Consider the following 25,579-nt stretch of genomic DNA (forward strand, 5'->3'; position numbering starts at 1 on the left):
AAGATATGGTGTCCTGACCTTTGACTATTAAACCTCCATTTTTTGCCAAACAAATAGCTGAAGGACATCAGTCAAGGCACTTGGTGCTTTTAACAAACTCACTTTGATGTCTCCCACAACATTCAGTGTTCTCTTGGAACTCTAGAAGACATTCAGGCTTCATTAATTAGAGTTTAGATGGGAGAATGATATTTGGTGGATTTAAATTAGGGAGGAAAATCATTGTTATCATTGGTACTTGTATGGAATTTAATACTTTTCACATTATGAAACTTTCCCATCATAACAAGCTAGCCCCATGATGGTTATTTGCAGACATGAGTAGGAAAAATATATGAAGAAAATATGTAAAATCTATCAAAATACTTAGGAAAAGACATATCTGTGTGTTATCTATTGTTGCCTCTTCACTCACTGCTTCTGGAAGGGAAAATCATTGAGGTCTTGTCCACTGTGTCCTGAAACAGATAGACTGAGGCCAACCGACAGCAAGACGCTGGGGTGGGGGTTCAGGTTAAACACACAGGAGCACGGCAGGGTTCCCCACCCTCCTGGGTTCTTGTTGCTGATTCCAGTCCCATGTTCCGGGAGGACTTGAAATCCCTTTTCCTGTGGTTCTCTCTCCTCCGCCTAACCTTCCCTTCCTCTTTTGGATGCAGTTCAAATTGGATTCTAGAATTCTTGGCAAACCTCTTCTGCCCAAGGTGCCCCTTGCTTGAAGATTTCTCCTTTCAGTCTTTTTTACTTGCCTGGTGACTTTAGAGTCAACTTATCCATTAGGCATAGAAGACAGAGTGCCCAATCCTATCATACTTTTAGCAATGTACAAAAGGGTTTTAATTTCTTTTTAAAAATCAGAAGGAGAAATGAACACAATCCAACCTGGTTTATAGTCTTTCAATGCAGTTATAAAATATAACTTTTAAAGCTTTGTGGGTTTTTAATTTCTTTTTTATTTGTTTTTTGTTTTTAATGGAGGAAGGGGTCCACAAAAGAATAAGCATCTAGGGCCCATGAACATCATAATGCAGGCCTGGGTGACTTCCCTGCTGAAAGCCAAGACCACAAGAAGGAGACCAACTGCTCAGCTACCTTGTGCAATGAACCAAGATGAGCACAGGTAGCTTCAGGGCCTGGGTGAATGTGCCAACTTCTTGCTCATTGGAGTTTCTTAAATGGAGCTCTAGGCAAGGAATGAGGCATCATGGAAAAATTGCTGGCTGGATTTGAGAAGCCACAGAAAGTGTTTGCAGGTATGTTTCCTAGAGCCATAAAGGAGGGGTTCCCTAAACAATTTCACAAAGGAGACCAGCGTCACTAGAAGGCTGTGTCTGTGTTTGCATTCTGGCTATAGCTTGTATGACTATTGTCATGCAAACCTACATGTACCCAGACATTGTCTGTGAAATCTTTTATTTAAGCAGTAATTGCCTTTGGTGCCTCTGATGCCCTCTCCATCTTTTTCTTTTCTTTTCTTTCTTTTTTTTTTTAATTGGGCATTACCTGCAGACTAGGAGACATTTTGGAGATTAAACATTTAAATGCACCTGGCTGCCAGTAGAGAGCACCTGAATTGATATGAAATGTTATCCTGCAAGGAACTAATTGTAATAATCAAGGGAAGCTTGTACTTCCTGCAAGTTATTGCTTATTTTGATCTGTTAAAGAAAGCTGCTGTCAGCAACTATTCATTTGGGTTGGCTGGGTTTATTTTATTTGTAGCCGTCAAGGCAGACTAATGATAGCTCCAATTGATCAGGGTCTCAGTGTCCAGGCAGCAGCCCCAGGGAGTGTTTTGTTGTTCTTTCTGTATCCAGAAAAATAACCCACTTTCCCGGGCACTCTTATCTTTTTATTAAGTTTCCAAGATGGAGCCTTGAGATGTGCTGCAAAATGTAAAGCGTTCCGCAGCTCCCGAAGGGGACAAGGAGATCACCTTCTAAGAAATCAGATACCCTCCTCCAGGACCTGGGGGATCCTTACTAGAAGGGACTCTGGTAGAGAATGTGCCCAAGGTGGGTGCAGGTGGATGGACCCCGCCTCTCTCTTGGCCTGAAGCCCCTCAAATGGCTGGGTCCCATGGCCACAGAGAATGATTTCTTAGGTCTGGAATTCACAGGATGCAGTTCTAATGACTGTCTCCCAGACGTCTAGTCTGAAGTGGCAGGGATGTGCCAAGAGGCAGATTCCTTTAGACTAAAAACTTAAGACAAACTTTTTTTTAGGTGAGTTGTGATGGGTCGAGGCACAAACCTTGCCTGGGATAGTCCCATGGGACCCACGGCATTCCCACAGGACTTCCTTGTAAAGCGTTTTCAGTGTGGATAGTTTTAAGAAGTGCAACATTAGGGAAAGGAGACCGACAGGCCCAGGCACGTGCGGAGCCTGCCTCTCCCAGGTCTTCTCACCCACTGTGCTTTCCTCCCAAAACACTACTTAATGGAAGCACTGTCAAGTCACATAATTTTTAACTCCTTAATTTTAACTTCTTTGATGTTTAGACCATTTCACTAGAATCAAGGAAAGGCAGATCACTAGGTTCTCAATTCCAAAACTATGCTAATTTCCATCCATAGTTCTAAGGGGCTGCTTCGTGATCATGTCGTAGTTAATGATCTTTTGAAGATGTAAAAAACAAACAAAAAGATCCCATGACATTTTCTTATGGAGGAAAACACAATTCAAAATCTTTTTTCTACTCTTTGAATTTTCTTTTCTTTCCATTTCACTTAAATATCATGTTCGCCTTAAACTATTCCGAGGATGACATGGAGAAACACCGGCACACACCAGGACAAACCACCGTTAGGGGTGGTGAGCTATCACACTGACCTTACTCTGCTGAGCCATGAGACACTTGGTCTTTAATAAGGAAGGGAACAGAGAAGCTAAGTGCTCTTATTTTAGGACCTAATCTTCCTATAGTCTGTTAAGGAATTGCAAGTAATTTTTACAGCTTCTATTACTCCAATCTCTGAACACTGCAAATTTTAAAACAAACCAACAAAATGGTCCAAGTGTGAGAAAACCATCCACTAGCTCTGATCTGTTGGCACAGATGAAGCAAGCAGCATGACAGCCAGGAAAACCAATGCCTTAGGGTTGATGGTCTCAGAGGTTTTTGTCTTGCAACATCTCAGCAATGGGTGTGCTCCCTTGCTATATTTGGCATCCTTGATTTTCAGAACTTGAAACGGAGGGGAGTTTGGGCACCAGCTTTGTGATTATGCTGCTTGTTCACAGCCGTGTTTCGTTAAGGCCTGCTACCGTTAACAATAGCAGAAGAGCCCCAAACCACATAGACATAGGCTCCTTCTGGCGAGGCATAATCTAAGGATGAGGTTAGTTCAGTTTCATGAATCTGAGTTTCGATCCACGCTTGAAGCAAGACTCTTTAACTGCCCCCCGTGTAAGCTCTGATCAGATTTGTGTGGGTATTTGAAGGGGCTCAGAGTATAGCTGGACCCTCTGATTCTCTGAGGGGCGTCCATCAGGAGCTGGATGTCCCCTCTGGTCTAGTTCTGACTTAGATCTGTGACTGAACTCCAAGAGAGAGCAGACAGGGGTGAGGAGATACCGTTCTGATTTTCAAAGAGCTGTCTTTTAAAAATCGCACTGTATTTTATGGACATTAACAAATTCAACTATTTGCTACTCAAAGGAAGGGATGTGCCAGAGGGTTTGCCTAACTTCAAAAAGCAAAGTGGCACTTGTCATTGAGAAGTTAGTGCAGTCCAGTGAGATTCTGAAGTTGGCAAATTCTCACACCAAAATGATTTGGGGGAAGGGGCAGTTAAAGTGTGTGCATAGACACAATTTTCTTTTTTTTTTCTTGTTCTATGTTTGACACCAGGAAATTCCTGGATTAATCATATCATTTCAGATATCACACTTTCCTTTAGATTAGAGGCAGTAATATTTTGAAAGTGTGATAAACAACAATGCCCATCCATACTCATGAGTTTAATCGGAACCTGCCTGCGCAGAGGCCCACTGCCAGCACCTATGCTCTCAGAACTGAGGGGCTGCTTCTAGAAGCCCCCACTTACCTAATCTTTTTAACTTCCCCTCTGAGCTGTTGTCTGCTGTCGAGGGAAGAGAAGGAAACAGAGATACTGGGAGAGTGAGAGAGTGAGAGATTGAGATTGAAGGAATTATCAACTCTGTCATAACCTAAAAAAAACAACTTAACACAGCCATTTTACAATACTGAAAATAACCAAAGAAGAAAAAACAAACTAGCCACTAGGGCCCAAGTTATCTAAACTGGCCTTTCCCTCCTCCTTCCCATTGATGAATATTTCTTCTCTTTCCTTTAAAAGACCTGCCCTGAGCAGAATGCAGAAACCAAAGTAACCATTTGTGACCAGTTAATCACTTCAGGCACAACCCTTGAACCTTAACAACTTGCTCTGATTCTCTCCCAACAAACACTTGTGGTCTAAATAGCAAAGGTCAGACCAAAGTCCCAGAAGAAAGGAGAAGGGCAAATACCTCCTGTTACTTACCTCTTTGAGATTTGGAAGGAACTGGAAACAACTTTGAATAAACCCCCCTCTCTCTTTCTCCTCCTGGTGTTTTCTCCAAGATGTTTGCGGGCCCCACTTTTTTTTATCCAGACCCAGCCCAGGTGTGTTAGAGCTGAGTGATCTTTCAAAAATGTTCACTTCTCCTGCTCTCCCCCTTGTTCCTTTCAGTTCTTTGCTCTCTAACAAGTCCTGACAAAGGTGTGTCAGGTTTACAGTGACTCCACCCTTCCAATTATCCAACACTTGCTGCATTTAAAAAAGATCTGCCTCCAGGAACCAAACTTCACAGGAGCAGAAAGTTTCTCCTACAGGGGTAGGCACATTAACCATTTATGTGTCCATAGGGAAAAGGGAACAAAAGTAAAGGAAATGCCTTTTATTACTTCTCCTTATCTTCCATAGCCAGAGAACTACCACAATTTGGTTTTCCCCTTCCTTTCCACCACAGAATAATAAAAACCCCAAAATGCATGATTCATTATGTGGCCAAGATTGTGGGGGCCTGTGGTCAAGAGGCTGGAGCCCTGGAAAACCTGTGAAGTTGGCACGATTTATATTTAAGACCTGTTTCTCCTGTATATGCCTTTGCCTTCTTCCCTGCATTCTGACCCAAGCCAGGTCAAGCCCACCTGGAGGAAACGGGCAAACTTATTTAGAATAAGATGTTAGTGACTGCAGATGTGGCACAACTGGTGGCATAGGGATTAATTTTATTTAAAGGGGCAGCCAGAGAGAGTGATGTTTGCTCCCAAGAGTGACATATTAGTGACAGGACTTTAGGCATTTAGCCAGTAGCTAATGGATAGATACTGTTGAGGATGGTTAAGGATTTTCTTGACATTCAAATCAGGCAAACACAGTCTCCAGACACCCGAAGACATGTGTGGACTCTTAAAAACTCTGGAGCCTCAGCTACATTCCATGGACCCGTTAGACTTCCTTAAAGGGTCAATTTATACCACTCTGCATACTTCTCTTGAATACCTGCTAAGCATTGGGCTCTCCAGGACCCGTAAAGACTAGCTTGAGATTCTTGGTATTGGTAAAATGGGAGGTCTGAACCCGGGACTCACTTAGGTGGTATTCCCAATCCTGAGGGGAGCCGGAGGATTCCTGCAGTGTAGCACTAATGCGTGTCTGTGCCCTGCCACCATAGGCACTTATACCATGTAGAAGGGTAGCAGGCCACCACCTAGTCCCACCTGCAGCGGTTTCATTCCTAAGCTCCCAAGATTCTGTGCTGGAGTCACACACTTCAGGATCCTTTCGAGGACCTAAAATGTGATACTGCTAGGTTCTCGCTTTCTGGGATGTTCCTACCTACCCCAAATAAATACTTACTCAACGTGTCTGCTATCCATGTCATGGGAAAGGAGCACTGGAGAATCTGGAAGATGGAGAGCTTTCAGCACAAAATTGACATAAGCTGCATCATTCATTCATTCGTGAGTTAAACAAAAACAGGTTGGCTCCTGCTTAGAGCCAGACATTAAACTATTTGTTGAGAGTTTAGTGGTGAAATGTAGACATATTCTCTATTCTCACAGAGTTCACAGTCTGGTGGAACAAGATAGGTCTTAAACAATGTGTTACTCTAATAAGACTGCAAGAACAAAATTCTGGTGGCTTACACAACAGAGATTCATTCTCTCACAGTTCTGGAGGCTGGAAGTCCAAAACCAGGTGTAGGCAGCTTGGGTTTCTCCTGAGGCCTCTGTCTTGGCTTGTAGAGGGCTATCTTCCTGCTGTGTTCTCACTTGGCCTTTCTGTGTGTGTGTGTGTGTGTGTGTGTGTGTGTGTGTGTGTGTGCTTGTGAGCGTGTGTGCATCCCCACGGTCTCTCTTACTATGTTCCTAATCTAATCTCCTCTTCTTAGAGGGATACCAGTCAGATTCTGTTAAGGCCCATTCTAACAGCCTCATGGTAATTACGTATCTTGAGGGGCACCAAGGTGGCTCATTCAATTAAGCTTCTGACTCTTGATTTCAGTTCCGATCACGATCTCAAGGTTCATGGGATTGAGCCCTGCATTAGGCTCTGCATTGACAGCACAAAGCCTTCTTGGGATTCTCTGTCTCTCTCTCTCTGCCCCTCCCCTGCTCATACTTGCTTGCTTGTTATCTCTCTCTCTCTCTCTCAAAAATAAATTAACATTAAAAAAGCCATATCTACAGATTGTGGTCACATTCTAAAGTAATGGGGATTAGACATCACCATCTAAATTTGGGTGCAGGAGACACAATTTATAACAAATGATGTGCATAACCCAAACAATTATGCACACATAAAGAAAGAATTCTGGATACTACCAGAGATGAAAAGAGGACAGATCATCCAGAGTAGGGCGGAAGGGCAAGTCTTGCTAAGAAGGTAACTTTTAGACTGATAGAGAAAGTTTAAGCAGAGGTCATACAGGTGAAAGGAGGGGTTGAGAATCTTCTAGAATCTAGACAGGGAAGAAAATATTTGAGAAGGCTCTGAAGTAGAAGCGTGATGAATTTGAGGAAATGTGATGCCAATCTATTTAAGTCTACCATATGAAGGTAGGGCCGCAGTGAGAGTAAAGCTAGAGAGAGAACAGGGCCTCATTAGCCATGGCAGGGAGGTGTTTTAAGGTACGTGGAAAATGTTCTTAAATTGATATTAGGAAGCAACTCTATACTGGCACTGTATCAGTGTTTGGATTATTAAAAAAGAATAGAGACTGGAATTAGAATTTTCTAAGGTCTATTGTGTGCCAGATAATACATACATTATTTTATTTAATCCCTATAGCAATGCTAAGAGGTGTGCTATTATATTGTTTTAACTTTTATAGCTGAGAAAAGTGAAATTCAGGGAGGTTGAGTAACTAAACCAAAGATTTTATACTTAAAAAGTGGCTATAAATGGAGTTAATGATTGATCATAACTACCTGAGGAAGCCTTCATACAAAACCAATGGTATAGGGTTCACAGAACTTCCAGGTTGGTGAACACATCCATGGACCAGGAGGCAACACATCCCAGCTCCACAGGGACAGAAGTTCCAGTGCTCAGGATGCTCCCAGACCTCACCCAATGCATCTCTTAGTCTGGCTATTCATCTGTATCCTTTATCATGTCCTTTAATAAACTGGTAAACATAAATAAGTGTTTCCCTGAGTCCTGTGAGCTGCTCTAGCAAATAATTGATTCCAAGGGGGAGGAGGTCCCAGGAACCTCTGATTTGTAGCCAAGTTTGTCAGAGGTTGTGGGTAACCTGGGGACCTATGACTTACAACTGGCATCTGAAGTGGAGGACAGTCTCTTAGAACTGAAGCTGTGGGATCTGCCTTTGTCTCCAAGCAGACAGTGTCAGAGTGGAGCTAAATTGTAGGACACACAGCTGATGTTGCAGAGTTGTCTGATGAGGGCACCCTCCTCCTCCTCCTTTGGTGACCAGAGCGTCCAAAGTGTTGCAGGCTTGGTAGTGATGTGAGAATAAAGGAAGACACAAGAGGAGAACAGGGTTTTTTTTGTTTTTGTTTTTGTTTTTTACACAGTGGCAGAGCCTATATTCCTCCAACCCTCATTACCCACTGCATTGTGTATCATTAAAATTTAAATATGCCCATAGCTTTGAGCTGAAAGGAAGTAGGCAATATCAAAATAGATAAGTGGTTTGAGAGCAAATAACCACTTAAATCAGAACGAAAACCATCCAAATAGTGGGGATATTTGCAGTCAAGAGCATTATGGTGTTGGTATGGTTTATTGATGCTTTTAGATAAAAATCTGTCTATTAGAACTTGGCAATCATGTACCAATCAGTTATTTAACTATAACCACTATATAAAATCAAACATACTACCCAACTTTTGGAATCAGCATGGCTTTTTCTCTCCCTTTGGGGTCCTGTAATAACATTGGTACTCTCCAGGGAGAATGGAAAAGTCAGACCCAAAATACATAAACCCTAAAGTAATTCATCCAAGATCCTCTAAGCTAACTCAATAGCTAATAAGCCTGTGTGTGTGTGTCTGTGTGTGCGCTGTTTACACAGTCCTATACTAGGCACTTTGGGAGAGAAGGAAATTAAAAGAATTCAGGTGTTTATATTCTAGTTACTCAATGTTCACCATTTATTGAGTTTGCAAAAATCATTTATTTATTTAAAAAATTTAATGTTTGATAGAGAGAGATCATGAGTAGGGGAGGGGGAAAGAGATGGAGACAGAAGTCAAAGCAGACTCCACACTGTCAGTGCAAAGCCCTGCATGGGGCTCAAACCCACAAACCATAAGCTCATGACCTGAGCTGAAGTCAGACACTGAAGCAACTGAGCCCCTTAGCAAAATCATTTATAAGAAGACATTACCTTGGTACATGGAGTGAAAGAAACCCTATATTCATTCAACATTCATTAACTGCCTACCATACTCCTGGTGCTACAGGAGTTGTCTTTTACATGTTTTAAATTAACCAGAAAACAGCAAAATCCTTGCTAAAATGAAGGAACAAAAAAGAGTCAGAGTTAGGAAGTAGCAGTGACTAAGACACCGGAAAGGTGTTTTTTTGTTCCCTGCTCCATTCAAAGCTTTGTAAATGAGTCACGTTTAATCAATTTATGATGGACTAGAAAGAAGATTTCCTTAAGAGGCAACCGGAAAAATATCATCCCCCCCCAAATGATCTACTAACTTTTAAATAGGTTGGGAGAAAGGGTGCCTGTTCACATGTAGCCCAGATTGGCACCTGGTGCCCAAATTCTCATCACTTGCTGAGCAACGTGAATGTGGGTGGACCTTATTTTACATGGTTGCCAGGTTTCTGAAAAGTGATGTGTAAATCCACTTTTTGGTAACAGGGTGAGTGTTTTTGTCAAGTGACTATTCATTGCTTCATTAATCTTTGTGAACCCAGAGTATTCTTTACTTACTTGGTTTAAAGAAATGTACCCTATCAGTGGATTTCTACCAATTTTGTGACCCTCTTCTCATAAAACATGATATGGTAGTGATATGTTGTTCTCATGAAACTTCCATCCAGGAATCCTGAAGCTTTGGGATATACTTACTGCGCGTTCCTAAGAGACAGTAAGAAGTTCACTGAGTAGGAGATGAGAGAAAATCATTTTATATTTAATGAAATAATTCCAGTATCTACAATCATTGATTCAGCTCTTTTGTTGGATAGTAAGTCCACTAATTAAAAAAAAAGAATTCCTACATATTAAAATAAAAATGATATAATAATTACTTGTGGTTTGCTACTATCTTTCTAAGACTAGAAGACCATATTTCTGCCTAACTTTCTCTTGTTTGCCTGTACTCCTGGATAATAGGACTTCCCTGTAAACAATTATAACAACAGCATATGTCATAGTTATGGAGCAAGTTGGCTTTTGGAAGGATGCAGCTAAGAAATAGTACCAATTCCTGCTCTTCACATGTGGGCTTAAGGTCTCCTTCTGCTTTTCCTCTCTATAATCATTCTCGAATTGTTCCCAAACTGTGATCCTTGCTGGCTTTATTATAACAAAGCACCTGGTTTCTTTTCTTCCATTTCTAATTTCAGATCTATTCATTCATTTATATACTTGGAACCCATACACATTTGTTGAATGAGTGAACAAGTACCTACTGTCTACTATGAGCAAGGCATTGAGTGTATAGACACAACTGAGTATGAGATGTAAAACATGCCTTTAAGGAATTTACAATACAAAACAAAAAGGATATGTGGATATCCAGTTGTGGGCGTCAGCTAATGTTTCATGAAAGAGATGTCATTTGAGCTGGACTGAAAAGGATGGGTGGTATTAAGAAGCTGAAGGTGGAGCTGAAATTTCAAGCACAGCATTCTGCATGAGAGGCACAGACACAGGAAAGAGTAAGGCTTGGGTGGAGGATGGTAAAACACACTGTGAAAAAAGAGGAGATAGGGAAAGGTTGGAAATGCAGGGCATGCCAGCTGGATCATGGGGAATCTGAAGTGCCAGCCTGAGGAATGTCTACATCATTCTGTGGGTGAGAGGGATTTATGGGAAGGCAAAAAATGGAATGATGAGAACTGGGTAGAACAAAGATGAATATGGTGACAGTGTAGAGTGGATTGGAAGAGATGAGATCAGTAAGGACACTAGGGCAATAGTTTAGGTGAAAGATAAAGGCTGAAAAGATGAAAAAGGAAAGGAACCAAAGGGGCCAATATCAGGGAAGTTGGGCAAACAGACTGCATTTAGTGAATGCTCCTAGGATGACAAAGAGGGTAGGGCTTAGGATGACACCGAGATTTTCCCAAGTCAACCAGTGACCAGAGCAACTTCCCTCCTTTTCTCTCATTCTAAAGGCCACCTTCTACCTTCCTCAAGAGGCCACCTGTTAGAGCTTACAGGAAGATATGGGAGGGGAAAAAAAGATCATTCTCCTGGTCTGGACTTTTCCCTGCCTTCATTTTTTTGGTCCTATGTTCATTACTTAACACTTGGGAGGTTAAAAAAATGGTTTTGGTTCTATCTTGAAGAATTTAGATATTAAGACAATGGGATAATATTAGAATATTATCACCTGTAGATAATGCACTTAATTAGTTTAAAACCATCATGTATTATTGTTAACACATGCCCTACAAAATGATCTGTAATTCGTTTCTTTTCTTTTCCCCCCCAATATTTATTTATTTAAGTAATTTCTATATCCAATGTGGGGCTCCAGCTTACAACCCTGAGATCAAGAGTGGCACACTCCTCTGACTGAGCCAGTCAGGCACCCCTGTAACTTGTTTCTGATAATAAACATTTATAGATTACTTTTTACCAAAAGACAGCAATGAGCCAAAGAAAAGTATGTGAAGTGTTAGTCTTAGCAATTGCTTTCCTTTCATAATCAGAGAAAATATATCCCTTAGATTCCAAAAGATTACCCCATTTATGGAAGTCATTCCTAGTCTTCTGTTTGGCACTGTGTACCTGACCACCCTGGCAGTGTTAAACCTCTCTAAGAATTGGGGTAAACCAAGTTATTGGTACTTTATGTGCTCAGAAACTACATGGAAGAAATGTTAGAAGCATCAAGGAGATGGTAAGTTCAATATTGCTCATAGGAAATAAATGAGCTCTCAAAAATGAATTACTAAATATAAATAGGCTGGTTGTTTAAATAGACAGATATGTTAGACCTGATCCCTTTTGGTGAGCAAAGAAAAACAATTCAACAAAATAGCAGGAAGCCACATGACAGAAGGATTTATTACTGGATTTTAATGGCTTTTAGCCCAAAGATCTGAAACATCTGTATCAGGTGATGAGCATTTTCTTGAACTATATTCCATGATTCAGAAGATGGGCTTGGTTCTCACAAAACATGTCTGCACAAGGACTATCTTCATTAAGATAAAGACCTCACCCTGTTATCTGGTTTGTGGTTACCACTATTTTCCTCACGGGTATATCTCTAGTACATAGACTCATACTGAAATCAGGTCTTGTTCCCTGACATGCTCATTGACTCAACATTCCAGTGATTATAACACTCATCTAAAAATTTCCAAACTATTCTTACATCAGTGGTTCCCACCACTTCTTACACCAAATGGTGCCCTTAGTGTTTTAGCCATTTGCCAGAATCAGATGTAAATCAGATAATTTAAGTCCAGTAAAGTTTACCCTTTTTCGTGTGTCCCATGAGTTTTGACAAATGCATAGAGTTGTATAATCACCACATTCAAGATCTAGAACAGTTCCATCACACCCCCAAATTCCATAGTGCACCATTGTAATCCACCCCCATCTCCAGCTCCTGTCAAATACTAGTCTGTTTCCTATTCCTAGGTTTGCTTCTTCCAGGATGTCATGTAATGGAATCCTACAATCCATAGCCTTTTGAGGCTGGCTTCTTGGTAGGATTTGAGATTCATCCATGTTGTGTACATCATTAGTTTGCCTCTTTTTTTTTATCACTAAGTAATATTACATTATTGGATATACAGTTTTTATACAACCATATGTTGATGGACATTTGGATTGTGTCCAGTTTCTGTCAGTTATGAATTGACATTCATAAATTTTTTTTAATAGTTTATTGTCAAATTAGTTTCCATGAATGAAATTGCTTTAAACATTATATTCAGATTTTGTATGAACACAAATTTTTATTTCTCTTGGGGAAAAAGCTAGAAGTGGAATGCTGACCTAGGTAGATACAAATTTAATTTAAGACACTGGCAACTTTTTAAAAAAATGTTCATAACATTTTGCATCTCTACCAGTCATGTATGAGAGTTCATGTTATTCTATGTCTTTGTCAGCTCTTGATATTGTACATTTGTTTGATTTTCGTCATTCTAGTAAGTGTGGAATGGTATTATGTTATGGCTCTAATTTGCATTTCTCTCTTGACTGATGATGTGGACCATCATTTCGTGTGCTTATTTCCCATTCATATATTTTCACATATTGGTGAACTGTCTGTTGAGATCTTTGTCCATTTTCAAATTGGGTTGTTTTCTTATTATTGAATTCTGATAATTCTGTATGTATTCTGGGTATAAATCCTCTTTGAGGTGTTTTTGCAAATATTTTATCCTAGTCTGTGGCTAGACTTGTAATTTTCTTAATAGAACATTTTGGAGAGGAAGTCCAATTTATCATTTTTTTCCTGTTATGAATTGTATATTAGAGCCATGTCTAAGAAACCTTCCTAACCCAAGTTATTGAGGATTTTCTTGTGTATTTTTTCTAGAAGTTTTATTATTTTCAGCTTTAAATTTATGTCTATGAATAATTTTGAGTTAATTTTTACATAAGGTGAGAGGTATCCATTAAGGTGTATTTATTTATTTTTTCCATAGGATGTCCAGTTGTTCCAACACCATTTGTTGAAAAGATGATCCTTTTTTCCATTGAATTACCTTTGCAAATTTGTCAAAAAATCAATTACTTCTAGAAGTATGGATCTATTTCTGAACTCTCTTTATGTGCCATTGATCTATGTGTTTGTATCTATTAACATGAATATGTGGTTTTTCTTTTTTAGCCTATCGACATGATGGATTCAATAATTGATTTCAAATGTTGAACCAGCCTAGCATATCTGGGATAAATTTAACTTGAAGAATTGTGTACAATTATCTTTACACATCGACGTGTTTGATTTGCTAATTAAAATTTTTTTAATGTTTATTTACATTTAAGAGAGATAGAGGACAGTGTGTGAGAAGGGGAAGGACAGGGAGAGACTGAAACAGAATCCAAAGCAGGCTCTGGGCTCTGAGCTGTCAGCCCAGAGCACAATGTGGGGCTCAAACTCACAAGCCATGAGATCATGACCTGAGCAGAACTTGGTCTGAACCAGCCAAGTGCCTCTAATTTGCTAATTTTTTTTTTGAGAATTTTACATCTATGTTCATGAAAGATATTGGTCTCTAGTTTTCTTGTGATATTTTTGTCTGGTATTGGTATTTGGGTAATTCTGGGTTTATAAAATAAATTAGGAAGTATTTCCTCTGTTACTAATGTCTGAAAGGGATTATAGAGGATTGGTGTAATTTCTTCCTTAAATGTTTGGTAAAAGTCACCAGTGAATATGTGTGGGACTGATGCTTTTTAAAAAAAGATTATTAATTATTGATTCCATTACTTTAAGAGATATAGGCCTATCCCAATAGTCTATTTCTTTTTGTGTGAGTTTTGGCAAATCATATCTTTCAAGGAACTGGTCTATTTCATCTATGTTATCAAATTTGTGGGCATAGAGTTATAATTATTTCTTTAAAAAAATTAAAAAATTATTTTTAAAGTAAACTCTATGCCCAGTATGGGGCTCAAACTTACAACCCTGAGATTAAGAGTCACATGCTCTACCAACTGAGCCAGCCAGGCGCTCTATAGTATTCCCTTACTATCCTTTTAATGTCAGTAGGATCTGTAATAATGTCCTCTCCTTCACCTCTGACAGTAGTAATTTATGAACTCTTTCTTAGTTAGCCTGCCTACTACAGGCTAATCAATTTTATTGATCTTTTCAAAGAACCAACTTCTGGTTTCTTTTATTTTCTCTATTGGTTTCTTGTTTTCAGTTTCATAGATTTTTGCTATAATTCTTGTTATTTCTTTTCTTCTGATTCTTTTGTTTTTAATTTGCTCTTTTTCTCATTTCCTAATGTGGAAAATTAGATGATTGATTTTAGATCTTTCTTCTTTTTAAATATTAGCATACGATGCTATCAGTTTCCCTCTAAACATTGCTTTAACTGCATATCACAAATTCTGATAACACATATAGTGGTTTTCATTTTCATTTAGTTCAAAATATTTTAAAATTTACCTTGATATTTCCTTTGATTCCTGTGTTATTCAGAATAATGTTGTTTAATCTCTAAGTATTTGGGATTTTCCAGTTATCTTTCTGTTGATTTCTAGTTCAATTCCATGTCATTAAGAGCAGACATTGTATGATTTCTATTCTTTAAATTTTTTAAGGTATATTCATGGCCCAGAGCATGGTCTACCTTGATAAATGTTCAGTGTGATCTTAAGAATGTGTATTCTGCTCTTGTTGGATGAAGTAGTCTATAGATGTTGGTGATTGATAGTGTTATTGAATTCAGCTATGTCATTACTGATATTTTGCCTGTTGGATCTGTCCATTTCCATTTTTTTTAACATTTATATTTGAGAAAAGAGAGAGTAGGGGAGGGGCAGAGAGAAAGGGGTACAGAGGATGCAAAGCAAGCTCTATGCAGACAGCAGTGAGCCCGATGAAGGGCTCAAACTCACAAACCATAAGATCATGACCTGAGCCTAAGTTGGACACTTAACCAAATAAGCCACCAGATGCTCCTGGATCTGTCCATTTCTGATAGAGGCATGTCAAAGTCTCCAACTCTGATAGTGGATTCATCTGTTTCTCTTTGCAATTCTATTACTGTTTGCTTCATATAGTTTGATGCTCTATTTTTGATGCATACACATTAAGGATTGTCCTGTCTTATTCTAGAATTGACCTATTTTTCTTTATGTACTGCTTTCTTTATCCCTGAGAATTTTCCTTGCTTTGAAGTCTGATTTGTCTGAAATTAAAAAGCTATTACTAATTTCTTCAGTGATAGCATGGTAATTTTTCTCCATCTTTTTATTTTTTATCCATACTTTTGATCTATATGTTTTTATATTTAAAGTGGGTTTCTTATAAACAACATATAATTGGGTCTTGTGTTTTGATCTACTCTGACAACTGTGTTTTTTAGATATTTAGACCATTGACATTCAAAGTGATGATCAATAATAGCTAGATTAATACCTATCTTATCTGTTACTGTTTTCTTTGTTATCCTTGTTCTTTGTTTCTATTTTTGTCTTCTATTCTTTTTCTGGCCTTTGTGATGTTAATTGAGTGTTTATATGATTCCAGTTTCTCTCCTTTCTAGGTTATACCTCTTTTTAAAGTTTTTTTTTTTTTTTTTTTTACTGGTTGCCCTAGAGTTTACATTTCCAACTAAAGTCCACTTATACAAAAATGATACCACTTCATGGTAGTGTGAGTATCTTATAATAGCAAAATAATTCTAACTTCTCCCTCCAGTCCTTTGTATCATTGCTATCTTTCACTTTACTTACATACAAGCATATATTATATATACCCCACACACATACACACATATGTATGTGTGTGCATTTTGAGCAAATTGTCTGTTAGAGCAATTAGTAATAAGAAAAATATAAGTTTTTATTGTACCTTCATTTATTCCTTTTTCAGTTCTCTTCCTTACTTTATGTAGACCTGAGTTTCTGACCTAAATAATTATCCTCATTTCTAAATAATCTTCTTTTTTTAATAAAAAATTTTTTTTAACATTATTTTTGAGAGACTGAGAGAGACAAATCATGAGCAGGGGAGGGGCAGAGAGAGAGGGACACACATAATTCGAAGCAGGCTCCAGGCTCTGAGATTCCAGCACAGAGCCCGATGTGGGGCTCAAACTCAGGAGCTGTGAGATCATGATCTCAGCCGAAGTCGGATACTCAACCGATGGAGCCACCCAGGCACCCCTAAAAAATCTTCTTTTAACATTTCTTGAGAGATAGGTCTATTGACAACTCATGCTCTCAATTTTGTTTGTCTAAGAAAGTCTTTATTTCTGACTGACCCCTATTATTACTACTCTTGTAGCAGACATAATTGGCAGTATTGATATCCAGTCATAATCTCTGTGATCTCTTTTGAGACTGGTTCAGTGGGCAGATCTCTCTATTTTTTCAGTAGCAACATTAAATACTAAGAAAGTATGACATGTGCTATTCATAGCAGTATTTGAGATTTATCCTCTAGAAAAGCATATACAGGCTGATTTGCTTGATTTGATTTCTTTAATCCATAAAAAAATACAAATCATTAAGAGTGTTGTGAGTGTTATGGACTTTGGTATAACGGAGACAGTTTAACCAAGGATTTCCAGAGTATTTGGAAGGAGAAATGGGCAGTACATGTCAACTTATTACCAAGGCTCTGTGCATAGTGTTCTGTATAGACTGAGAACGTATTATCTGGTATAGCGGTCATGGTGGCAGCTTCCCAATTCTACCCCCACACTTCTCCTTTTAACCTTCTGCCCTTGCTAATGATGGATTTAGGAAGGAACTGTGATCCATTTCTCACCAACTGTACATGAAGAAAGCCTATCTAGGGACTTTTGGGAAAGGCTTATTGCTTCTCAGGAGACAAAGAAGAGATAAGCCTTTGCTTTTTCAGGATTTTGTTATGTCTGAATGTGATGTCAAATTGTTAAAACACTACAGCAACAAAAGCAAAATCACCACAGTGAGGAGATGAGAATTGAAAACATCCTTGTTCCTCAATGACAACTTTGAGCGCCAGAATAAACAGTCATGGAGACACCCTATCTCTGGATTCCTTGTAAGTGAGATTATAAATTTCCTTATCTTTTTTCAATGTTTTATTTATTTTTTAGACAGAGAGAGACAGAGTATGAGCAGGGGAGGGGCAGAGAGAGAGGGAGACACAGAATCTGAGGCAGGCTTCAGGCTATGAGTGGTCAGCACAGTGCCCGACATGGGGCTCGAACTCGTGAACTGCAAAATCATGACCTGAGCCAAAGTCAGAAGCCCAACTGACTGAGTCACCCAGACAACCCATAAACTTCCTTATTTAAGCCAAATTGAATTGGCATTTTCAGTTATTAGAGTTGAAAGCATCCTCACTGATACATAATAATATATAATATTCTCCAAACTTAGATACATAATAAGTAATGGTATTCTCTAAATACACATAAATGTTGATATGAATAATAAAATAGAAAGTCATTTTAAATGTTAATGAAGCCAAAATATCCCTCTGGCATTGCCTGATTTTTTTAATCACTTGATTCCAAAAGTACAAATATCATCATGTGGAACTCTGTAAAATACTTTGACCTTAAAAAGAGATATTCACATTTCAAATGTTGAGAATGATTCATCTCAAATGTAAAGACTCAAATGTAGCTCCCTCACTGTCAAGACCACAACCACCCAAGATTTACTAGTACCAATTCTCAGAAGATGCAAGAACCTTTGAGACTAATTTTAGTAAAGCTGGGCATCATTCTAATGTTTTACATTTTTTAAATGTTTATTTAATTTTGAGAGAGAGGGAGAGAGACAGAGCAGGAGTAGAAGAGGGGCAGAGAGAGAGAGAGACATACACACAGAATTGGAAGCAGGCTCCAGGCTCTGAGCTGTGAGCACAGAGCCTGTAGTGGGACGCAAACCCACAAACTTCAAGATCATAACCTGAGCCGAAATCGACCACTTAACCAACTGAGCCACTTAGGTGCCTCTTTCTCTTGTTTTTTAAAAAAAATTTCTTTAAGGTTAATATTATAAAATGTTGGAGCTCAAAGAGATCTTAGAGATCACCTAATGATGATGCAAATGAGAAAATTAAGATCCAAATAAGCTAAATATGTTATTGAAGGTCATCTATGGTAGAGTCAGGACTAAGATGCAGGTTTTTGTTTGCTTGTTTTGCTATGGCATTTGGGGAAATGTTCAAAGTGCTTTTTTGAGCCTCTTAACTATCTGAAATACCAAGGAGCTTAGATTCTCAAACATTGTGAACCAGGTACATGCCTCTAAAATCCTGTGCAGGTTTTAGCAATTCTCAATGATTAACTTAAGCTGAACAACCCTGCTCTTAATGATTTTTACCACTCAGTCATTTCTCTTGGGAGTAAGAAGTAAGCTTAGCCATTCTACATACTAACAAGATACTTGAACAGGCAGGATAGCTAGTGTGGCATAAAATCAAATGTATTTTATAAGGGTTTTTTTTTTTTTGCCATGTACTCTGTTTATCAGATTATGCTCATTTCATCTATATTAAATAAAGTGGCCACAGGAGGAAGAGTACCTGAAATGGGGTACTAAAATTTTAAAGAAAATATTTTCATTTCTGATTATCTCAAATCCCCCAACTCTTTGTCCTGTAACTAGAGGGCTTAATTAAAATTTTAAATAGCCACAAAAATAATAAAGATCCAATAATCTGATGCTAAAAACATTAATGATCATCAGGGAAATACAAATAAAAACTACAGTGAGCTACCTCACACCTGTCAGCATGGCTAAAATCAACAATACAAGAAACAACAGGTGTTGGTGACCATGTGGAGAAAGGGGAACCCTCTTGCACCATTGGTAGGAATACAAACTGGTACAGTCACTCTGGCAAACAGTATGGAGGTTCCTCACGAAGTTGAAAATAGAACTACCCTCCAATCCAGCAATTGCACTACTAGGTATTTACCCAAAGAATACAAAAATACTAATTCAAAGGGATACACGCACTCTGATGTGTATAGCAGCACTATTGACAACAGCCAAATTATGGAAAGAGCCCAAAAGTCCACTCACTGATGAATGGATAAAGAGGATGTGGTATATGGGGTACCTGGGTGGCTCAGTAGGTTGAGTGGCTGACTCTTGGTTTTGGCTCAGGTCATGATCCCAGGGTCATGGGATTGAGCCTTATGTCGGGCTCCACTGCTGACTATGAAGCCTGCTTAAGATTTGTCTATCTCTCAAATTAAAAAAAAAGAAGACGACTATATACATATCTCTGCACCCACACGATGGAATATTATTCAGCCATAAAAAGAATGAAATCTTGCCATTTACAACAACATGGATGGAGCTAGAGAGTATTATGTTAAGCGAAATAAGTCAGTCTGAGAAAGACAAATACCATATGATTTCACATCATAATTTAAGAATTTAAGAAACAAAACAAATGACCAGAGGGAGAGAGAGGGGGAGAGAGACATGCAACCAAGAAACAGACTTCTAACTATAGAGAACAAATGGATGGTCACCAGAGGGGAGTTGGGGGGGGGATGGGTTATATAAGTGATGGGGATTAAGGAGGGCACTTGTTGTGATGAGCACTGGGTATTGTATGGAAGCACTGAATCACTACATTGTGTACCTGAAACAAACATTACACTGTATGTTCACTAACTGGAATTTAAATAAAAAATTTTAAAAGAGAGAGAAAAGATCCATTAATCCTTCTCTTTCCCCACAACTAACAAAAAGGAACTTTAACTTCACTACAATTATTTTATAATAATCCTGTGTAACTCGCAAGACTATCATAAATAAGGTAGGTCATCAATAATAATATATTACCATAATTGAAACAACATTTCAATAGGTAATTTTGTAAGGAAGTAGACCTTCTAAATAAAAAACCTGGAAAAACAAACCTAGACTGAGAAGAAATATCTGGGTTGACTGCAGTCATACTGACTTAACTGTAATACAGACCCTCCCACCGATGTTGAGGTCTGCTTGTTTTCTTAGCAGTAACTTGTGGGTGGAGAGCAGTGTTCTTGGCACAGGAAAAGCACAAAAGGGGACTTTTCCATTAAAGGGATAAAAATGCAGCAGGTACGTGACCTTTGAGTTTCCATTTTTGGTTTGTCTGTGTTAACTCAGGCATCTGAGAAAGGGCTAGGAGAGTTAAGTTGTTTATGTAAACCTTAACTCATTTAATCAGACTATTAGGATTTTGTTTTAGGTTAGGAGAGAGACAAAAATGGGTGTTTGATGAAAGATGGGAGAGTTTCCTCTGATGCTCAAACAAATGGGGTTGGGAGTAGGGAGGGAATTTCCATTAGTTCAAGATCTGATAAGTTGACTGTCAAAGGGGATTTTATCACAAAAGCTGGGAAGGGATTTTGAAATAGTAAGTTAATTTCATCAGCTCTCATATGACCCAAAAGCCTCACAACAATCACCCCCTTGTGCTCTCAGGAAGTTCTTGCAGTCCATCAGACTGCCAGCTTTATTAAAGTCTGTGCACTCACCCCAGAACACCATCAGGCTTGTTCTGGGGCCCAGGAAATGCATAAGAAGAAATGGAAGAGATCACTGGTTATTTTGCAAAATCAGCATAGGGTTAAGCCTGACAATAAAATTAATAAGTTTAGGTTTCTTGTAACAACTTGGGAAGGAGGTCTTACATGTAGCCACAGATTTCTCCCCTCCATGTAGAGATGGAGACTCTTCTGCTGCCGGGAAACCAACGCCCAGTTAGAGAAAGAAGAACACAAATCAGAAGCCAATATGGGGTGCCTAGGTGGCTCAGTAGGTTAAGCATCTGACTCTTCATTTCAGCTCAGGTCATGATCTCAGCTTGTGAGATGGAGCCCACATTGGGCTCTGTGCAGACAGCAGAGAGCTTGCCTGGGATTCTGACTCTCCCTCTCTCTCTGAGCCTCCCCCTCTCATGCACACATGCTCTCTCTCTCTCAAAATAAATAAACATTTAAGAAAGAAAGAAAAGCAAATCTTTTCCCATGGGCAAGACAGGCTAGAACAATTTGGTATCAGTAGAATTTCAAAGGCCAACTGCAAATTGAATGCCTACAGACACCATCCTGGCTGGCCTGCTTAATGAAATCAAGCGGCTAATTTCGCCACATAAGACATCTGACCACTTGTCCTTTGTACCTCTTCTGTACCTGCCCACACTTTTTCTGCACCTCTAACACTTGAATGCAGCTGTTTGTTTCTTAAAAGTCCTTGGAGAAATGGGCTGGGTTTAATCTTTTCACTGTATTCCCAACACTGAACTGTACTATCTATAGTACAATAAGCATTCAATAAGTCTTCCTCTTTCCCAAGCTCGTGACTAGTGTTCACAACCAGTACTGTCTACCTCCAGGGATATCCTGCTGGGGCTTCAACCTCCACATGTTCAAAACCAGACCTGTCACTCACACTCCCCCTCTCTCCTCCCCTCAGCCATGCCCTTGGTGCTGTATTCATTTTTGTGTCTGCAGGGCCGATTTGTATCAGGCTCACCGTGGTATTTAGAACACATTCACCCCAAGTGGAATGAGAAAGTAAGGAAAAAGAGAACATATAAGAAGTATGAGGGGGAAAAAAGTAAAATGAAGACAGTAACCATGAAGGTAACAAAGCACAGGGAACTGAGGATAATGGAGATTCGTTTCCCCCAAATCAGGAGGGATAGGGTGCGTCTAGACCCCCAACAGAAGAGCGAGGACACTCTTCCATTCCAATTTATTCTACTTCTCTTCCAGAATTTTCTTCACTGCTTCCAATTTGGGTTCGACTCTCAATGTTTTGTAACTTCGATGAGAGAAGGGCCTTGTGCGCACACTTCCACCTTCTCCGCCATTCCTGCCTACACGGATCATATCAACAGCTGGGCTCTTTTCCACTACAGAGCATGGTAATAGTTGGTGAAAATAAAAAGTGTGATTAGACTCCTTGTTCCTAACCTTGATGTTCTTGAGACGAGGCTCTGAAATGAAAGTCTGGGGTTAGGTTTCATTTGCGTTTCCCATGGAGAATGACTCTCTATTTTGCCTTAGGTAGGTGAAGGGACAAGAACTTGCTTGCTCTTTTGGTCCGGGCGTTTTTACAGTCTTGTAACTTATTGTATGTTTTCTTTTTGGGTTCTGTTGCTGGCTTATTCCAAGTCTGATGCTCTAATCTCTTTGAGTGATGACATGTCATAACTGTAACCCCGAGACATTTTCAGGTATAGGCAAGATGCAGGCACTCCTTGATTTTATTTGTGGGAGGTACATTCTAGCCCACAGGGAAATGTGTAAGAAATATTCTGTCATTGTAAGGGGCTTGGTAAAATCCTGCTGACATCTGGTAGTTGTGAAGAGTGTTTAGATCGATAAAAATTATCATTTTTTCAACACTTGTTCCAAAAGGAGGCTTAAAGGACTCCTGTGATTGATTTTTTTAAACTGAAAGCACCTGCTATTCCTAAAGCAGCTGTCCTTACATGCTGAGTATCAGCCTATATGCTCCAGATTCCTGGCATCCTTGGGATAGCCTTTTCTACTGGAATAGAGAATTTTACTGAAATATAAATGGACAAGAGTTTGTGAACTAACTCCCTCAGCACATGAGGCAGGCTGTGAAAACCAATGGCAGGAGATCCCTTCCTCCTGAAAACCCTGGCCCAGAGCTCTGAAGGATATTCTTTTTTGTACTCTTTTAAACAAAATAGTATAAGTGCTCACAAAAATAAGTTATTTACATGATATAGAATCTATTAAGAGATTTCTGTAGATCTCTAATATAAATGAATATTAAAAACAGAATTCAGCTTGTTGCCTTTAGGCACAGTGTTCACAAGGAAATGAGGCAACAGTATAGATTCAGGCTCAGAAAAACCCCCAAAATTCACTTGTTGTCCTAAACTCCAGTTGTCCAAAAAAAATAATTGGAGTTCAGGGGCCAGACTCATTTTCATATAAGAAGAGCAACACATTCATTCTTAATAAAACAAATGACATCCCCCATACAGCAAAAGAAATGAGCACATAGATCATTTACATGAGCTGAATATTCCACAAAACATTAACTCCATGGATAAACCCTGAATTCCACTAACAGGGTTTATATTTGTGCAGTTCCATTTACCTGAACACACCCGAGACTCTTGCACTTCAGAAGGCGGCCAACGGCGTTCGTCAGAGGATGGGCGAGACCCCAGAATGAGGAGAACTGCTTGCATCTCAGAGACCTTCTCAGCCACACCTGAACTCAAAGATCATGCTGTATCACTGGGTAGGAATGTTTTTAGAAAAGGGCAAGTCTATATATTTGCTATTTTAAAATAATATTTAGATCTGCTAGATGGTAATCTCTAAATAACAATAAATATGGGTGACAGAGGAAGAAAATATAATTTAGGATACTTTGAGAGCTCCTGTGACCATCATGCACAGGAGTGTGATATAGGAGAAAACCTGACCTAATGAATGAGAAGAGTTCACTTCTTGGTTCATAGGAACTCAAACTTTGTTGTATCCAGCTGTTAAAGACACTGTTTTATTGAATAAGCAATTGACATCATGTTTGTAGGCATAGACATAGATATTAAAGTGTTTAACAGTGGGTGTACACACACACACACACACACACACACACACACACACGGACTATTAGCCACAAAAATGAATGAAATCTTACCATTTGCAATGATGTGGATGGGCCTAGAGAGTATTATGCTAAGTGAAGTAAGTCAGTTGGAGAAAGACAAATATATATGATTTCACTCATATGTGGAATTAAAGAAACAAAACAGATGAACATGGTTTTGGGGAGGGGGAAGCAAACCATAAAACAGACTCTTAACTATAGAGAACAAACTGAGGGCTGCTGGAGGGGAGGTGGGTGGGGGATGGGTCAAATGGGTGATGGATATTAAGGAGGGCACTGAATATTGTGATGAGCACTGGATATTATATGTAAGTGATGAATCACTACATCCTACTCCTGAAACTAATATCATGCTGTATGTTAACCAACTGGAATTTAAATAAAAATTGTTTTGAAACAATAAAACAAGAGAAAAAACCCAATGGTTTACTTTTTTTACGGTTCTAATAATTCCCCATGACCCTGTTGTTTTAATATTTTTAATGAAGAAAAATTTCATTAAGCCTAGGATCACTAAATGTAAATCTAACCCTTTCCAATGTTTTGGTTTAGTAAAATGAGTATTATAATGAGGCTACACTAGTGGTGATTTCTATATAATCTGCCTTAAAATGTTGGTAAGCTCCTCTTGTCTTATGACAACTTTGAGCTGCCTTTGACATTATTCTTCACTTTGGATTTCATTACGTCTATTTATGAATTGCGTTAATATGACATGTTGGGTTTTTTTTTTAACACAGTCAAGTATATCTGCTTTCTCTTATTCTAATATATAATCAATACTCCCAGTATGTTGTTCTTTTGAATGACTAAAAAGTGGGTTTATCTCTAATCCAGTGCTCATAATTACATATCCAACAAGGTTCACTCTATGTCCAAAATACAGTCATTAGATTTTCCCCGTTAGTCCTGAGTACTTATTAGAAATCACCAGTATATGCTTCTTTGTGAGCTAAGGCAGGTGAGAACAGTTACCTACCTTTCCTGTCATAATGTTAGTCATTTCTGAAGTGCTTGCCCGAGGAATTGGGAGAGGAGCAGAGGAAATATCTGCAGTCTAGACTGTCTCCAAGCTGAATATGGTCAATATTCACATATTAAGGTATCTATACTGAGCCTTTTGAGATGACTGTGCCAGGAGTAAGATGTTGCACATCCTGTCTTGAGTCTTGTGTTGATTCAGAGCATGACTCAGTGATCTTCAGCATGGGGGTTGAGGGTAGATGGCCCAAGGCAAGTCCTCCCTGAAACATTATAATAGAATATTTCACTGGAATATTGACACATCTTCTAACTGCCAAAGACAAATGCAAGGTAGGCTATCTCTTAAATTTCAGGTCTAGGAAGCAACTTCTTTTGCCCAGTACTTGGCCATAAATCCTTAACTTGATGTTACTTAACTTAAACCACTGACTAATGACATAAAAAGAAATTTACATCCTCCCTGGGAAATAGCTATAGTTATAAAGAAGACAAAAATCAATCAGCAATGGGAAAGAATAATCATTACAGAAACTCTATGAAGCTAACTCAACTAAATACCAATGTAAACTAAAAATAAACGTTAAAATCCATTCTACTGTATTGGTGG

At 38.9% G+C, this 25,579-nt stretch overlaps 1 protein-coding gene across 1 annotated transcript in view; it reads right to left on the reverse strand.

Moving 5' to 3' along the window:
* COL17A1 (collagen type XVII alpha 1 chain) overlaps positions 1–25,579 on the reverse strand; it is an 87,783-nt gene that overhangs the window by 45,411 nt on the left and 16,793 nt on the right. The window contains exons 4-6 of the mRNA XM_029932525.1: positions 24,968–25,232; positions 23,467–23,583; positions 5,871–5,916 (exon numbers count right to left, since the gene is read on the reverse strand). Of these exons, the coding sequence (XP_029788385.1) occupies positions 5,871–5,916; positions 23,467–23,583; positions 24,968–24,991 (187 nt within the window). The 5' untranslated portion in view covers positions 24,992–25,232. The remainder of the gene's footprint in view (positions 1–5,870; positions 5,917–23,466; positions 23,584–24,967; positions 25,233–25,579) is intronic.

The sequence above is a fragment of the Suricata suricatta genome, chromosome 2 (assembly GCF_006229205.1).
Source record: "Suricata suricatta isolate VVHF042 chromosome 2, meerkat_22Aug2017_6uvM2_HiC, whole genome shotgun sequence".
Lineage (NCBI taxonomy): Eukaryota > Metazoa > Chordata > Mammalia > Carnivora > Herpestidae > Suricata > Suricata suricatta.